Genomic DNA, 18132 nt, shown 5'->3' with positions numbered 1-18132 from the left:
CTGTCCGAGAGGCTGTTTAGAAACACATATATGCAGAAGTATGCGTGCGCCCCTCCAAAATATCTTTGAGACAGAAGCCTTCTCCCATCTGGGCCCAGACTCCAGGCGCCTGCATGGGTGGGAGGCTCGGGCTATTGACGGTGGCAGCGAGACTAACTCTGATCCTTTAATCTTAACTTTTCGAGAGCAGATGGGGTGTGGGGCCCTTACACACAGCCGTGAGCCATGTGTCTGCCCACCCGCTCTTCCCTCCATTGCCAGGACTGGCTGCTCTGGGGGGTCTTCTGGCTGAAGCATGGGCAGAGGGGCTGGGGAAGGTCTTCCTTCTTGGCAAGGGGTGGTGGCGATAATGCAACAACACCAACATAGCTGTGGGGACTGTTTACTGAGCACTTACTAGGTGCCAGACACTCAGAGGGCCTTCTATGCTCTGCACCATGATTACTCCTCTCCGAGGTACCAGGAGGTAAGTGTGCTTTTCTAGACCAGGGAACAGGCTGAGAGGCAGAACCAGCTACTCAGGGTCACCCAGAACCCGGGTTCAAAGCCATGTCTGTTATAGTACAAATAAAGTTCCCATATACGGAGTTTCACAGAACATGCCAGGCAGGCAGCGACAGTGTGTTTTGCTTCACATTGTGCTCCTGGTGGTGAGTGGAGTGTCCAGCGAACAGTATTTGTCTAATGAACTGCATGGGGCTGCTACTCTATACCAGGCACCATGCTCAATGTTCTCCACTCTCACTGAATCCACCCAACTGGCCTATAATTAGCTAAGATCACTATCCATATTTTGTAATGGGGAAACTGAGGAGCAGAAAAGCGAAGAATGGTAAGGGAAGCACAATGGCAGGACAGGGATTGGCCCTGCTCTGTAGGAGGCCCTCTGGCCTGGGGTCCTGCTAGTGCTCATCCTGATATCACTCTGCTCCCTGAATTTGGAGGCTTGAGCTGGGAGAACGAGGAGTTCTTAGCTAGGGGGGTTCACTTGTTCCTCTTCTGGGTAACACACCTGCATTTCAGCAAAGGGCTCATCCTCTTAGTTTAGAACCTCTCAACCTACTGGCAACAAAGACCCTTAGCTGTTTGTCACTCTTTTTGGAGGCCAAACGTCCAATGGTTTTGTCCAAATCCTTTCACTTTTTAAATTGAACCTGCGTGTAGTTTAGGAGCCAGGGGTTAAGATTCAGACTCTATTGCCTCTCTGCTGTGTGACCTCGGGCAAGTGACTTGATCTCTCCGAGCCTACATTTTCTCAGCTGCACAGTAGGACAGCTTATTTACCGTCAAGGGGGCTGTGGGGATCACAAACTTATTTCTGTAAGGGGCTGCGTGCACTGCCTGACAGCACCCCACAAACAGCCCCGCAAGGATAGCAGCTTATGCTTAGAACCACATTCAAAGCCTGACTTCTCTGAGGCGCCCCCTCTGGCTGTCTAGCCTCGGAGCCCTTTTTCTGCTGGGTGTTCTGGCCATCTGACTTTGGGTCATGTTGTCCCTGCCAGACTCCGAGTCTCTGAGGGCAGAGGAAGGCTCAGGCTTGAGTTCCCACAGGGCTCAGCTCTAGTAGGTGCTCAGAATGAACTGATGAAAAGCCACAGTTGACATGCCCGGCTTTCCTTCTGAAAGGGAACAGCCGTGCATTGAGCACCTACTGGGTACCAGCATCATGCCAGATGCTTTCACTTCATCTTCCCCCAGTCCTTGGCTACCAAGTGAACGTTAGACTGGCGGCCATGGGGAGAGAGTGCTTCTGGCAGGGGAGATGGTGGTGTAACGCCTTCTAAAGTTAAGTACCATCTTCAGGAAAATCTGGCCTTGTTCCCTACAGGATCAAGTGAGCAAAGGCATATTCAGGGAGAAAGGGAAGGAAGTGAGAGCAAACAGAAACAAGAGTTTCTCATTATACTAAAATCCTTATTTCCTATATTTGGGAAGGTGGCTTATCCACTAGATGGCGGTAGAACTAGTCATTTGGGACAAAAGCAAAGCTAAATTCTTAACCTCCCTCACTACACTTCCATCAAAGATCATTATTTTTAAAAATTAAGGTCACAAAAGTACTAAAAAACCCCTATAACTTTCAAGCAAGAAGGGGTTTTTAAAAATATGACATGAAATCCAGAAGCCATAAAAGCAAAGGTTTGGTAAGAATTCCTACTTTCTGCAAGTATTTTTTGAATGCCTGCTATGTACCATGTACAAGAGACATTATAAACAAGAAGCAAACTAGGGGAGAAGATATGAGACACGTTTACCAGGACAAAGGCTATTATCTTTAATATACAAAGAGTGTCTACAAATCAATAAGAAAGCGATCTCTTTGATATTAAAATGGGCTACAGACACATGAACCACTGAGTCACAAAAGAATATGAGTGGTTCATAACATATGAAAAGATATTTAGTGTTACAAATGAATGAGTACAAAATAAATCAACAAGGAGAAAAAAAAAGTTTATTCTTTCTGACCACTGATCCTGGGTTTGGGGCCAATGCATGGCTACAATCTATTTTCTTTCCCAAGTTTTCTTCCTTGTCTTCAGAACTACAGCACAGTACGAATAAGCTGCTCATTCCTGAGCACCCTAAATGCCCAACGTTGGAGAGGGGGTCCAGCAAATTACAGCACAGCCACACAAGAGACCATTGCACACAATGAACCAAAGTTACTCAGGATTTTTAATCACACAGGGAAATACCTATGCTCATGTTGGGTAAAAGGAAGGATGATTCAAAATGGTACAAGCAGAATGAACCACCGTTTTGAAGAAGTACATAGGGAAAAGATCAGAAAGAAAAACAGTGTTCCCATTGCTTCTCTAGTAGGGAGTTCTCTCTCCTTCTTTCTACTTTTCTGTATTTTCTGAAGTTGACAGCATGCATATGTGACTTTCGTAATTGGGGAGAAAAAAATTAAAACCCGAAATACCGTAAAGCATTTTCCTATTCCAGACTCAGTAACCCTGTTGCCTAAACTGCTCACCCCATGTGCTCGATAACTGACAGAACCTTGTGAGATCAGCAGTAAACCCTTGTGATCCATTTAACTTACACTCTGATGTCAGCTTTGCAATGGGCTGCTGGTTATTAGACCCTGCCAAATGCTTTCACGCCTAGCAGAGTGAGTCTTCATGTCAAATAGCGAGTAGCTTCTATTATTATCCCTCTGCTAAAGACATAGAAATCAGACCTCAGAGAGGTTCGGGCCCCTGCCTAAGGTCACACAGCTCAAAACCACCAAACTGAGAGTCCTACCCCGCTGTGTCTGACTCTGCAGCTGGAGCACCTAAGCTGACCAGCTTTGCCTCCTGAAAGAAGAAGCAGGAAGAGAAACGCCAGTCAGGAGTTGCCGTCTCCTGCGCTGGATTTTTAAAAACCAAAGTAAAGCAGAAAAAACCATTCTGGGGGCACTCACCTCTCTCTTCTTATCTCTTCAGCAGTCCTCCTCTGCCTGCTCTCTTACTTGCTCTCCCCTTGTTTCCTTTTTTTCCTTTTTTCTTTCTTTCCTTCAAATCCACCCCCCACTCCCTTTTACCTTTAACTAATCACTCAGTTAACAAGTTAGCTTTGAGAGGCTCGGGTCGGTACCTAGTGACTGCGAGTGCGATAAAGAAATCAGCCGTCACCGATACAGAAGTCAGAAAGGTTTAAATCAAATCATCCTCCACAACAATGACATTAATTATGCTTTTAACACGTTTTACTGCTTTTTTTTCTCACTTCACGCCACATCTGTGTGAACAATATCCAAAAGATTTACGGTTTTCTTTCGTAATTACAGACATACAGGCTGCACACTTATCAAAATACTTGCTGAGCCATCACGCCATATCGCACTCTCTGCCAAAGATTTGTGTTGGCAGCAGTCATTCAAAACAAAAATGTTGAATCAGGACTTGTGTGGCTTTGGAGGGGGGTGGAAAGTATTTCGACAAATAATTTGCCTGTCAAGAAATATAAAAACAGGAGAGTGTGCATCCTGGCAAATTTTCCAGGAGTGTTATTTTTCTGGAGGGGGTTGGAGCAGAGTGTGTGTGTGTGTTGGCGGGGGTGGGGGGGGTGGGGGGAGAGTGCGCAGGGGAGCTCCGAGCACCAAAACCACATCTGACATTTGGTTCTTGTGTCTGAGGATAAAATTTAATGAGAACAAAAATATGTCTTCCTAATTCCCCTAAGAAATCATTAAAACATTTTGTTATTCTTAAATGTCTCGAAAATGAATTAGAGCCCCTAAAGGGGCCGTTCGAACGGTCTGTCTCCATCAGTTAAGGCTCCTTGTTCTCCAACTCAGTGATAGCCAGGGACATACGTCTCCCCCGCCTCTCCATTTCTGGGGAGCAGAGTTGCGAAATCAGACGCGTGGAGTCAGCACCAGACTTGGAACAACCCCTTTGCGGGGAGGGGCCGGAGGGCATGAGGACCTTCTGGAAAGCTCTGCACCGGTCTTGAGAACTCTCACAGTCCCTGGCTGGCACTCTGGCCCTGTGACTGTGGTATCAGCCCTATCTCCAGAAAGATGAAGGTCTCACGGTGAACCCCAGAATGAATGACTCTTTTCTAAGCAGGGGCCGTAGCCTCTCCTCACGCTCAAGCACTGGACTTGCCGGTGCTCCCCTAGGTTTGCCATGAGCAATGATTGTTCGAGGGATGATCACGGTCACCTCTGCCACCAGAATGCAAGCTCCCTGTGGGCTGGACCCGTGTCTGCATTTGCAGGCTCATGGCTAGGTTCTCAGGGTCTAGCAAGTGCCAGGCACACGGCAGGCACTTAATAAATGTAATCTGAGTAAATAAACACGTGACAGGCAGAGGGCTCTAGTTGAAAGAGCACCCTTTCATTCAAATAACCTTCCCCCCATTTCTGCATCTGAGTCTTATTTCTCATTCATTCAAAAACTATTAGGTGCTTACTGTGTACCAGGTTCTGGGTATACAAATTCAGTATGATTCAGTCCCAGGCTTAGAGCATTTCACTTCTAGGGAAGCCAGACACATACATGATGATGAGAGTAGCTCAGTCTCCAATTTATACAAGAGGAGGCTGGGGCTCAGGGGGTCAATTAATTCATCTGCCGTCACCCAGCAAGTAAGTGATCCAGGTAGGATTCCAACCTGAGCCTGGAACCACAAGCCTGTCTCAGTGCTGCCCCCTGGTGTTACAGAGGAAGTATATGGGGTGAGAGGAGGAGCCTTGTGTGGGGTCTCCTAGGAGACATTTTTGGGGTCTATTGTGGGTCACTCTCCAATGTCATTTGTCGCTGAGCCTGTGGGACCGTAAGGATTGAAAATTGATGGTAAATAAGAGGGTTTATTTTTCCCAATTATTTTTTTCCAGATAACTCTGATGAGAGTAGAGATATAAGCAAAGCACCTGCCAGGAACAGGGCTTCTCAGCCACATGCCTGGTGTGGTCCTCAGTGAGGGTGACAATGGCCGGGGCTGCATACATGGCTGTCTCAGCCTCATGCCCCAGGGCCATGTCCTCATGGTGGGCATAGAGCCCCAAGGGCTATACTGTCCAACCCCAGCTGTTCTCACTGCTCAAACATCCTCCTTGAGAAGACCCACACAGCATGCTGCCCTCCTGGGAGTGGGGAACCGGAGGGTAGGACCAGGGCAAAGAGGATGGAGTCTGCACACCCCTCTGCAGTGGGCTGAATGGTGGCCCCTGAATATATATCCATGTCCTAATGCGTGGAGCCAGTGAATGTGACCTTATTTGGGAAAAGGGTCTTTGGCAGATGTAATTCAGTTAAGGATCCTCTGGAGAAGATCACCCTGGATTATCTGGGTGGGTCCTAAATTCAATGACTAGTGTCCTTATAAGAGAAAAGAGCTGGAGATTTGGGACCCAGACATAGGGAGGAGGGGGCCCTGTGAAGACAGAGGCAAAGACTGGAGTGATGTGGCCACAAGCCAAGAGACACCTGGAGCCACAAGAAGCTGGAAGAGGTAAGGAAGAGCCTCCTCTAGAACCTTCAGAGGGAGCACAGCTCTGCGGACACCTTAATTTTGGATTTCTGGCCTCCAGGACTACGAGACAATAAATACCTGTTGCTTGAAGTCCCCCAGTTCGTGGTAAGTTGTTACAGGAGCTCCCCTGGGGAGCCAAGTCGTGACGCAGTGCAGCCACTCTGGACGTATTTGTTGAGCGTGCGGAGACCTGAGCCCCACTGCTCCTGGCTGTGAGACCTCAGGCGTCACACTCAACCTCTGGGTACCCCCGTGAAGGGGGCTGGTTGGCCTGTTCCCCTGGGGCTGTAACATGCAGAGGGTAGAACAACCGCTATACCAGGCGAGTGCTTTTCAAACTTTGACGTGCTCACAGAGCTCGGGGAGCTTGTCTTTTCCCATTTCTGGTGGGAAATGGGAAGTGTTCCTTGGCTTGTGGTCACATCACTCCAACCCGTGTCTGTCTTCACAAGGCCTTCTTCCCTGTATTTCTCTGTGTTCTCTCTTCCTCTTACAAGGACACTAGTCCTTGGATTTAGGGTCCACCCTGTATCCAGATGGCCTCATCTCAAGGTCCTTAACTAATCACATCTGCAAAGACCCTGCTTCTAAAGCATATCATACTCCAAGGTTCAGGGTAGACATGAATTTTGGGAGGACACTATTCAAGCCACTCTAGTTGTCCAAGACAGATGAAATGAGGGACTTTCCCACCCACAAACACAAAGATCCTGGAAATGACCTCGACATTGAGTAGAAATGACTTTGCCTTCTCCATGACTTGACTTAGTTGGGATTTCATTTTCTTCTTCATAAACCCCCCAGCCCCAGTCACCAGATAGCACTGATTCCTGTAGCTGTGTGGAAAGCCCCAGAAAGGATTGGGAGGGAGTTGGCACAGAGGGTCCCCTCCCAGCCCCACCATTGTAAGCAAATCACTTACAGCTCTCTGGGCTCCCTGTTCTGAGTCAAGAAATGAGAAGGTGGCAGAGGAGGGGCCATTTTGGAAAAGGGAAACTTTTTTACAGAGGTGCATCTACGTATCTTAGGGGTACAGGTGAATGTTTTCAAACTACTCACAGCTGTGTAATCCACACCAAGATCAAGAAACAGCATCTATGTTGCCCAGAAACCCCTTCTGGGAACTATCGCCCCCTCCAAAAGAAACCACTCTCTTGACTTCTAACAGCACAGGTTAACTTTTTTTTTTTTAGTTGAGGTGAAATTCTTAGAACATATAATTTACCACTTTAAAGTGAACAGTTCAGTGGGACCTGGCACATTCATGAAGTTGCACAACCACCACCCCCATCTAGTCTCAGAGCATTTTTATCCCCCTAAAAGGAGACCCCACACCCATTAGCAGTCACCGCCACCCCCCCACCCCCCATCACCAATCTGATATCTCTCTTTTAGATTTGCCTATTTGGGACATACCATATAAGTGGAGTCTTAGATTATGTGACCTTCGTGTCTGGCTTCTTTCACTCAGCATCATGTTTGTGAGGCTCATCCATGTTATAGCAGGTGTCAACGCTTCACTCCTTTTTATGGCTGAATCCTAATTCCATTGTACCACATTTTATTTATCTATTCATCCGTTGATGGACATTTGGGTTGTTTCCCCCTTTTGGGCGTTGTGAATAGTGCCGACTGATTAATTTTTGTCTGTCTTCATATTTTATGTAAAGAGAGTCATAAGTATGTGTTCTTTTGGGTTGAGGTTGGCTGCGTCATGTTGGGGAAACATTTGAGGTCTTTCCTCCAGCGCCCTCAGCAGGCAGAGAGCACTGGGCACCATCTGTCCTTTGTAGCAATGGGATGGGGGTTCTGGCAGGCAAGACACTCAGCTCCCCAAGAAGGTCCAAGGTGGGAGATCTTGCCAGGAGCTCCCCAAAGCTTCCTGGCTAACACTGGAAGGTGGTGGGGGAGGATGGAGGAACTGTGTGGGGACATGTCACACCAGACTGGGTGTGGACCCTCTCACCACCCCCCAACAACCCTCTCCTGTGGAGGGCCCAGCCTTCCCCAGGATCCTTGGCTTGTCCCTAGATCCCCTTGTGGGGAGGTCCCTGTGTAACGACCTAATGGCTGGTTCTTCCTTGACATTAATTATCCAATTATGGAACCCAAATGTATCTTACCTGGTGCTTCAATCAATTGCTTGTAAACACTCAGGAAAGCTGCCTCAGCCTCCTGACTTCTCTTACTAAGGGCCACCACCTTTGGAAACAAGAGAGAGAGTCATGTGTAACCATGGCATCTGAGTCTACAAGGAAATATGATCATTTTCTACATGTGCAAACATGGGATGGGGGGAGGAGGAGGGGAAATGAAGGTCAAAAGTATGGAGTTAGAAAGTCCAGGTTCAAATCCTGGCTCCACCGCATTCCAGCTGTGTGACTTTGGGCACGTCATTGGCCCTCTCTGATCTAACTAAGGTTTCCCTCATCTGGAAAATGGGGGAAAAACAGAACCTACCTCCTGGGCCTCTTCTGGGGACTGAATGATGCTGCATGTAAGTGCTTAGCACCGGGCCTGGCACAGAGTAGGTTGTTAACAGCTATTATTGTTGTTATTATGAAAGGGTCATGCTGGAGATCCAGATATGATACATGTTCTGGGGGAAAGTGGGACACATCTGGGGAATATTTCTTGCCACTGAAGATTACAGAGAAATTGTTAAAGCTCTCGTGAGATGTCAAACAGCCCAACAAGTGCTTCCTGACTGATGACAACACAAATGGCTGGATAATCCCATGGTGAAGAGCTACCTTCATGCATTTGTTCCCTTCCTCACAGACTTTTTCATTCTCCCAGTGACGTTCACTAAGATGATGTTCCTCAAGTGAAGTTCCTCAAGACATTTCTGGGGCTTTAGCACCATCTCATCCCTCTCTGCCCCTGGCTATGAATTCCAAGCTCTGGCCTCATAGCTCCCTTGGTTCTGGCTCTTGGTAGCCAGTCCCCCGGCATCATCCTGGGCCTCCCCAGCACATGTTGGCACGAGCCACTAGTATCCGCAGGCCACCGTCCCTACATCCTCAAGAACACTCTAGGCGGGGTAGCTTTCTTTGCACTGGAACATCTTTATTCTCCCTGACATTGATATACCTCTCCCTCTGGTGCCAATTTCAACGATGGATCTATGGGGAGTCTCTCTCTGTGTCTCTCTCTTTCAGAGGTGGGCTTTTCTTACCAATCCCAGTGATGCCACTTGGAGGAGTGTCTGTTCTCAAGTTCCTTCCCTTGATGTGAGCTCTGTGAGTGCACTTCTGGTGCACAGAAAGTGCTCAACACAATCTGTTGCATAGGCAAATCTAAGAGAGTTGCCCCAACTTTAAGTCCTGTTGGTGACATCATTTTGGAGAAATGACAGGGGCCAATTCTGAGACGGTCCATTCACAGAAGTGGCTAACTAAGGCACAAGGCTTGGACCCAGGCCACCTCGGTTCAAATCCCAGCTCCACCACTTACTATCTTTGTGTCCTTGAGCAGACAGGTCACGGCAATCCCTGTGCCTCTACTTCCCTCTCTGTAAAATAGGAAATAGTAACACCACACCCTCCCTTGCTGGAGGATCAGATGATTTAACACATGTAAAGTGCTTTGTAAAACTCATGGGATACATTAAGCCCCATATATGTCACCTCTTGGTTTGACCGACCCCTTCCTTCTTGCCTGTTATGGGGACAGGTTCTGTCCAGTATTGGGTGATAAACCCCAGCTGTGCTTATCTGGTGTCCTACAAAGACCACCTGAGAAAGGCCCTGCCTCCACACCTAATAGCACACACTGGGAAGAGGAATTTGAAAACCACAGTGGTTCCTGTAAGGCCTCCAATATGGCAGCCACAAATCACAGTGGCTAGAGCACTTGAAGTGTGGCAAGCACAAATTGAGATGGGCTGTGAGTGCAAAATACACACCAGGTTTCAAAGACCGTACGAGAAAAAGAATGGACAATAGCTCATCAGCATTTTTTATATCGATTACATGGTAAAGTTACATCTTGGATATGCTGGGTCAAATAAAAAAAAAATAAAAAGTTACATCTTGGATATGATGGGTCAAATAAAATCTCTTATTAAAATTCATTTCATCTGTTTCCTTTTACTTGTTTTGCAATGTAAGGTACTACAACCTGTAAAAGTACATCCATGGATCACATTATATTTCTATTGGACAGCACAGCTCGAAGGTCTTACAAGGTCCACAGAGAATTCGTTATTTAAGAGAGGTGGAGGGAAATGTATGGTGGATGTTGAGCAAATGATTTTAAAAAGATCAGTTACAAAAATTCCTTAAGCTCTCTTGTTATTCTGAGAACAGTCTCTGGTCTTTTAAATTCCAGAGGGAATGATAGTCTCTCATTCATTCAACAAACATTTCTTGAGCACCTGCTATGTGCTAAGCATTGTGGGCTGAGAACTCACGGATGGATAATGCAGACTCGAGCCCTGCCCTCATGGGACTCACAGTCCAGTGGGGAGACTGACATCAAAGCAGATTCTCCAGGTAACTCATTAATTACAAGTGCTAAATGCTTCAAAGGAAAAGTTCAAGGGGGACTTGAGAGTGTTTAAGTGGGGAGAAGCTGACCCAGTTTGGTGGATGAAACATTAGGAATTGCCTCCTGGAGACGGGAAACCGGCAATGGCGAACATAAAGAATGTTCCAGAATCTAGGAAAGGGAAAAATCACCAAGTGCAGGTAGATTTTTGATCTTGCTGAGATGGACAAGACACAGTTCTTGTTCCCCTGGGGAATCAGAGCTGAGTGGGAGATACAGCTATGTCCAAGAGGAACCACAACATGGGAGGAGGTGATGCAAACATTAGAGTATTTAGAGTAATGTGAGGAGGGAGCAATTAATTCAGAGTTTGGGGGGGCATCCTTGATGGGCCAATAATAATAATAATAACATATATAATATTTAGCATTTACCATGTCCCAGATGCTCTTACTATCCATGATCATCTCTCTCCATGGATACACCAATCACTAAAGATAGCTGCTGCCATCATCCCGATTACACAGATGAGGAAACTGAGGCTCAATGACACTGAATAACTTGCCAAAGGTCACCCAGTAAGTAAATGGCAGAGTGGGATTCATCCTAGGTCTGGGGGTTCCAATTCCTGCTCTGATCCAGATGCTGGCTCCTTTCTCCTGGATAGAAAAACCATCCCAGTCAATGGGGATAGTCGCTTGGACCCCACGTGCTGCCTCATGACATCATCCATGGCTGTACCAGGTCATAAGCTGCTGTGTTGCTGATCTGAAGCCCAAGAAAAGCCATGAGAAATGAAAGCAATTCATTTCCTGAGCCCTAGATGGAAAATTATCAAAGATCAGCCAGCAAAGTCTGAATGTTTCATTTTACAGTTGTCTATGCTGAGCACGTGTGGTGGATGGGGTTTGGGAAAAGGCATAAGAATGTTCCATTGACTTGGGGCGCCTGGGTGGTTCAGTTGGTTAAGCGGCAACTCCTGGTTTCAGCTCAGGTCATGGTCTCAATGTCTTGGGATTGAGCCCTGTGACCAGCTCTGCACTCTGTGTAGAGTCTGCTTTGGATTCCCTCTCCTTCCCCCTCTCCCTCCAGCTCACACACACTCTCTCTCAAATAAATAAAATCTTAAAAAAAAAAAAAAAAAGGAATGTTCCATTGACTTCTGCAAAGGAACTTTGGGCAGGGGTGGGGCAAATACCAGAAGATTCCTTTGATGTTTCCCTGTCCCTGCCTATAGAACCTTCTGCTTTCTACTCACAGTGCTTATCAATTTGTAAGGGTGCGTTGTTTACCTGTGTGACTGTCTCCTTATGATACCAGTCTGCCCATCAGAGCTACACTGTCCAATACACCACATGTGGCCACTGAGCACTTGAAATGTGACTATTCCAAATTCAGATGGGCTGTAAGTGTAAAATACGGGATTTTAAAGTCTCAGGATGAAAAGAGGGTTGTAAAATAGCTCAGTAATTTTCTTAAAAAAGATTTATTTGAGGGGGAGAGAGAGAGCACGAGCGGGGGGCGGGGGTGGGAGAGACAGAGGGAGAAGCAGACTCCCCTGCTGAGCAGGGAGCCCAACCCGGGACTCGATCCCAGGACCGTGAGATCATGACCTGAGCCGAAGGCAGACGTTTAACTGACTGAACCCACCCAGGCACCCCTATCTCAGTAATTTTTTATATTGATTTTATGTTAAAATGAAAACACTATGGACATATTGGGTTCAGTAAAATATATTATTAAAATTAAATTCACCTGTTTCTTTTTACTTTTTAATGTGGCTATTAGAAAAACTTAAATTACGTATGTGGCTTGCATTATATTTCTACTGGATAGTGTTGGTCTAAATCAAGGGTTGGCAAACTATGGTCCTTAGGCCAAATCTGGACCTTCGTCTGTTTGTGTAAATAAGGTTTTATTGGAATACAGTTGCAGCCATTCTTTTATTTATTGTCTATGGCTGCTTTCATGCTATAATGGCCTAGTTGCATAGTTGTGACAAAGACTCTGGCTGTAAAATAAAAAATATCTGGGGTGCCTGCATGGCTCAGTCAGCAGAGCATGTGACTCTTGGTCTCAGGGTCATTGAGCTTGAGCCCCATGTTGGGGGTAAAGATCACTTAAAATAAAATAAAATAAAATAGGGGTGTCTGGGTGGCTCAATCAGTTAAGCATCTGACTCTTGGTTTTGTCTCAGCCATGATCTCAGGGTCATAGGATGGGGCTCCATGTTGGGCTCCACACTTAGTGGGGAGTCTGCTTGGGGGTTCTTTCTCCCTCTGCCCCTCACCCCTGCTCACATGCTCTCTCTCACGCTCTAAAATCAATCAATCAATCAATCAATCAATCAATCTTAAAAATAAAATAAAATAAAATAAGAAATATTTACTATCTGGCCCTTTACAGAAAAAGTTTGCTGATTCCTGTTTTTGAGACTCAAATCTAATGGCTGGACAATATTTTCAAAAGCAGAGATCAAAAAACATCCTGGAATGGCTCTCAGTTTTAATCAGTTCAAGTTTAGGGCTTCCCACAGTCAAGATGACTTGAAGACAGGGAGCCATGTGGATGCCCTGCCTTGTTCAATCTTGTTTTAGAACAATAATCATGACTGTTTCTAGAAGGCCAGGTCAAAATTCCTAATGGCATTAGAGCCTGATCTGGTGCTGGGCCTAATGTCATTAAGCATCTCTTGGCCTTAGTTTGTTCAAACATCAAGTGGGAAGAATACTCTCTATCTGCCTAAGAAGCTGCTGGGGAGGAATGGGCTAACATGTGGCAAAGAGTCCCATGGAAGTTGGCAAAAAGCTTTCTAATAAAGCAGTTAATTATTCTTCCGACCACACAGGATGTCTTTTCCAAAGTCTGCAACTTTAGTGCATTTCACCCACGTGCCCAGACAGGTGAGCTTGGCACAAATAATAGGCCATGTGTCTCTGCCTCATGGCTGGGCCCGACCACACAGAAGGGCGGGAGAAAGTGTCCAGAATGACAGATTTGGCTTGTGACAGGCGATCTTTGAAGGCCATCTGGGGAAGGAGGAGGTGGCGGCCAGCTACAGACACCAAGAAGGTCACATCAGAAATAGCTCAGCGTCTGATGGAGCACGCGGCATTTACACCACCCGCTGTAATACGAGGGGTGAAAATGTGTTTGGTCCCCCAAGTATGAAAATAACAGGTGCAGAACCAGTTAAGTCAGGGGAGAGGCAAAAGCCTGTTCTAGCCACTTAGGTCTCATCTGTCAAGTGGTTAAAAGTGGCAAATTTGGGGGCCTCCTGAGGCTGAGCTTCCACGAGCTGTCCGAGTTAGCGGTGACAATATCTGCTGGCTATCGAGAACTTCTCTGTCCAAGCTCTTTACGAAGAATGGTCAGAGCTTCTAGAAACTGAACCTTATTCTGTGCTCAGTGCCTTATCCTTGGATTCTCCCCCAGTTCTCAGATGTGAGCACCGTTATGGCGCCCCATACTACAGAGGAAGAAACTGAAAAGAACCAGTTGGTGGCAGAGGTGGCCCAGAGTCTTCTCATTCCAGGGCTCAGGCTTACAACCAGAAACCATTGCTTCCCAAAGCATTTTGCACAGTCCCCTGGGCATGGAAAGGAGGACCTGTGATCAAGTGTGCACATGCTTTCTGCGTGGATATGTACAGAATATATCAACAAAATGGACGCATGGACAAGAGCTACAGGAAAAAGTCCCCTTTAACTCAGCTTAGCCCAATGTTTTCCCAAATGCATTTAGGCCACAGAACTTTTTGCTTCAGAGAATGAACCTGGAAACTAGGGTTCTGTGGAACACACTTTGAGAACAGCTTTCCCTTACCACTGGGTCCTGGGCTCTGGGGAGGGTGGATGTGGTGGTTCTGGGAGACAGGGCTGGGTGTATCTGATGTGGCAGGATTCTGGAAGAAACTGAACAATGGGTAATCGAGAGGAGGCAGGTGCTCCGAAGATCTCAGGATCAGGATCTCTGAGGAGGATGCAGAGGAAATGAGATCTGGGGAGAAAAGGAATCAGCTCAGGATGGCAAGGGGTGTGTGGGGCGTGCCCTTAAATGCTGAGGCCTGGTTCTCCCTCTGGAGGCCTGGAGTGCAGATCTGAGGGAGTGCATGGGGAGCAAGGGGGTGCAGAGAGCTGTGGTGTTCGTGGTCACTGAGGGGAGCACGGAGAAGGGGGCGCAGAGGGCTGAGGTGTTCATGGTCACTGAGGGGAGCATGGAGAAGGTGCAGAGAGCTGTGGTGTTTGTGGTCACTGAGGGGAGCATGGAGAAGGGGGTGCAGAGAGCTGCGGTGTTTGTGGTCACTGAGGGGAGCACGGAGAAGGGAGCATGGAAGGCTGCGGTGTTAATGGTCACTGAGGGGAGCACGAAGAAGGGGGCATGGAAGGCTGCGGTGTTAATGGTCACTGAGGGGAGCACGGAGAATGGGGTGCAGAGAGGTTCAGTGTTCACGGTCATTGGGGGGGAGCATGAAGAAGGGGATGATGAAGAATCAGCATGGAATAAGGGGGTCAGAATGAAGGGGGAGCATGGAGTGGGGGCACAGACCCCCAGGGGGGCAGTAACAGTCAGGGGGTACATGGAGAATGAGGGGGGGCAGGGGCATATGGAGAATGAAGGGCAGGAAGAAACCCAGATGCTATGAATGGGGGAGTAAGTTGCTCACTGTGGGGGCTGCTCACGGGCTGGAGTGGTTTGGTACCCAGGTTCAAGGGGGTTCTGGAGGGGGTACTAATGTCCTTATAAGAAGAGGAAGAGATCCCAGGGATGTAGGAGCACAGAGGAACATAGTGAGAAGGCAGCTGTCTATAAGCCGAGGAGAGAGCTCTCACCAAAAACCAACTGTGCCAGCACCATGATCTTGGAATTTCTGCCTCCAGAACTGTGAAAAAATAAAATTCTATTGTTTCAGACACCCAGTCTGTGGTATTCTGTTAGCCTGAACTAACACAGGTGGGCTCTATGGTTATTCCCATTTTAAAGATGAGAAAATGGAGGTACAATGAGTTTAAAAAGCAACCAAGGATGCAGCAGTTCTTCAGGGAGGCATAGGGTTTGGGCAATTTGCCTTCTTGGGGACTAAAATATTACTTTGATAGGAGGCAGAAAGAAGCCAGCAGGCTGGGGCCCTTTATTTTTATTTTTATTTTTTTTAAAGATTTTATTTATTTATTTGAGAGAGAGAATGAGATAGAGAGAGAGAGAGAGAGAGCATGAGATGGGGGAGGGTCAGAGGGAGAAGCAGACTCCCTGCCGAGCAGGGAGCCTGATGTGGGACTCAATCCTGGGACTCCAGGATCATGACCTGAGCCGAAGGCAGTCGCTTAACCAACTGAGCCACCCAGGTGCCCAGGCTGGGGCCCTTTAACCAAGAGGATGGACAAATGGTTGTTAATAGGGACCAAGTGACACATGCCAAAAGGGGAAAGCAGCTGTTTGATAGCAGAGGTTTGAGATTTTAGAAACCAGTTCTCTTCTAGCAGGTTATACTTTTAGCCCTAGTTGGTTTCCACGGAATGCACTGGTGGGGTGAGTCATGCAGGCATCCCTTCCTGAACAGTCGTTCCCAGACTAGTCCAGCTCCAGATGCCACCTTCTCAACCCGTGATTTGTCAGCTCTTAGGTCTGAGCCCCACCACGGGAGAGTGGGTCTGTCTGTTCATCGCTGTGTCCCCTTCATGCAACTCTGTGCACAGCAGGTACTCAATAAATGACTGCTGAGGGGCACCTGGGTGGCTCAGTTGGTTAAGGACTGCCTTCGGCTCGGGTCATGATCCCAGGGTCCTGGGATCGAGCCCCACATTGGGCTCCCTACTTGGCAGGAAGCCTGCTTCTCCCGCTCCCACTCCCCCTGCTTGTGTTACCTCTCTCTCTGTCTCTCTCTGTCAATTAAATAAATAAAATCTTAAAAAAAAAAAATAAATGACTGCTGAATAATGAGACTGTGTTTATGTGTCAATCTTGGGGGTGATTCTAAGGCTGGAGAGAAACTGGTGGAAGTGGGGGTCCCTCCTTATTGAGCATCTCTTAAAGATGGGGTCTGTTCTAGGCATTGGCATTCAGCACCAAGCAGGACTGAATCAAACCTGTACCCTTGTGGATCTGACACTCTAAAGGCAGAGGTGGACAATAAAATAAATCATAGTATAGAATGTGTGAGCATGACCAAGTGCAGGGGAGGAAAATAAAGCAGGGAGAGGGATAGGAGTCTGGTGCAGGGTGTGTGCTGCCTAGCAGGGCCAGGGAAGGCCTTGGGGTTAAGTTGTGCAGTGATCTGGGGGAAAAGTATTCCAGGCAGCGAGAACAGCAGGTGCAAAGGCCCTGGGGCAGAAGTGAGTTCAGCTTGTTTGAGTAACAGCGAAGAGGCCAGTGTAGTGGGAGAAGATGCGTGAAGGGGAAGAGAAGGAGAAGGGCAGGGGTGGAACCTTGCAGGCCACTGTGAAGACTTGGGACTTTTTCCTCTAAGGGGGATGAGAAGTCCTGCCAAGGTTTGAGTAGAGAAAGAGACAGGATTTAACACTCGTTTTAACAGGATGCTTCTGCCTGTTGCTTGGAAAATGGACTGAGGCTCGCTGGGGTAGAAGCGGGGGGACCCGGGAGGTGGCTACTCTAACAGTCTGGGTAAGGAAGGACAGCTGCTCAGAGCAGGGTGGTGGCAGCGGAAGTGGGAGAAATGCTCGGGTCTGGATGGATATGAATTCGAGCCACAGGCTTTGTTTCTCAGGAACACAGAGGCAATGGGGGGTGGGTGGCAAGAGGTAGAGGGGAATCAGGGAGACTCCGCAGTTGGGGGCATGAACAACTGGATGATCTTAAATGGCCATTGCTATGATTTTTCTCCCTCCTTTGCAGCCCAGCACAGGACAGGTCAGGAGTGGGCACTAAATCAACACCGACTGAATGAAAAAAACGAATGAATGAGATAAGGAGGGAATTTAAGAGGTTCTCTGAGCTAATCTTTACAAACTACAAACTTAAATAAAACCCCTCATCAAGAAGGATGATGTAGAATAATGCCCTCCAAGTAGCCCAAACTAAGCTGTGGTCTCGGAGGCTCTGGAGAGGTCTCTTGGAGGCTCCCTGATGGAGTAACCATGCAGCCCAAGGTGGGAGGGGTCAGAGGCCCAGGATGTGCCCCAGAGGACCGCAGCACTTGTGAAGCCAACGGCAGGGTAGGAAACAGGAGAAGCTAGACCTGGGAGTGAGCAGATGTGGGTTCTGGTTTTGGCTGGGGCCTTGAGTCCCTGCTCATCTTTGGGCAAGGCACATCCCCTTTCTGAGCCTGTTTCCCCATCTGTAAAGTGAAGGTGCTGACCTTAAGTTCCCTTCCTACTTTGTTGTGCCATGGTTCTAACCTGTCACCTAGGCAGACAGAAAGACAGACAGTTTCCTCCCCACACATTGATCCCCACCCCACTGGTATTTTAATCAAAGGCAGTGCAAGACCTAGGGGCCCACCCAGGCTCTGACTGAGGGGTGGGTCTGCTGGGAGAGGATGAGGCAGGGGAGAAAAACACTGTGCAATTTTATTCTAATATTTGTAATTATTCCCAGGCTAAAAATAAGGCACAGAGAAAAGTGTTTTCAAACGTCGGCATTAATGAACACTTTTTATCCAACATAATACAGGCCCCCAAATGCATTTGATGTCAGGCTCCCTGAGAT

At 47.6% G+C, this 18132-nt stretch overlaps 1 protein-coding gene across 3 annotated transcripts in view; it reads right to left on the bottom strand.

The window, feature by feature from the left end:
• The window catches only part of CUX2 (cut like homeobox 2), a 230383-nt gene that overhangs the window by 50775 nt on the left and 161476 nt on the right, over positions 1-18132 (bottom strand). For all 3 annotated transcript variants that reach the window (XM_064578366.1, XM_064578368.1, XM_064578367.1), the window contains exon 4: positions 8100-8178. In XM_064578366.1, the coding sequence (XP_064434436.1) occupies positions 8100-8178 (79 nt within the window). The remainder of the gene's footprint in view (positions 1-8099; positions 8179-18132) is intronic.

Source organism: Mirounga angustirostris, unplaced genomic scaffold, assembly GCF_029215605.1.
Source record: "Mirounga angustirostris isolate CCGP_5_RB_7025 unplaced genomic scaffold, mMirAng1.0.hap1 SCAF_14, whole genome shotgun sequence".
NCBI lineage: Eukaryota > Metazoa > Chordata > Mammalia > Carnivora > Phocidae > Mirounga > Mirounga angustirostris.
This window is presented reverse-complemented; position numbering and strand designations above follow the sequence as displayed.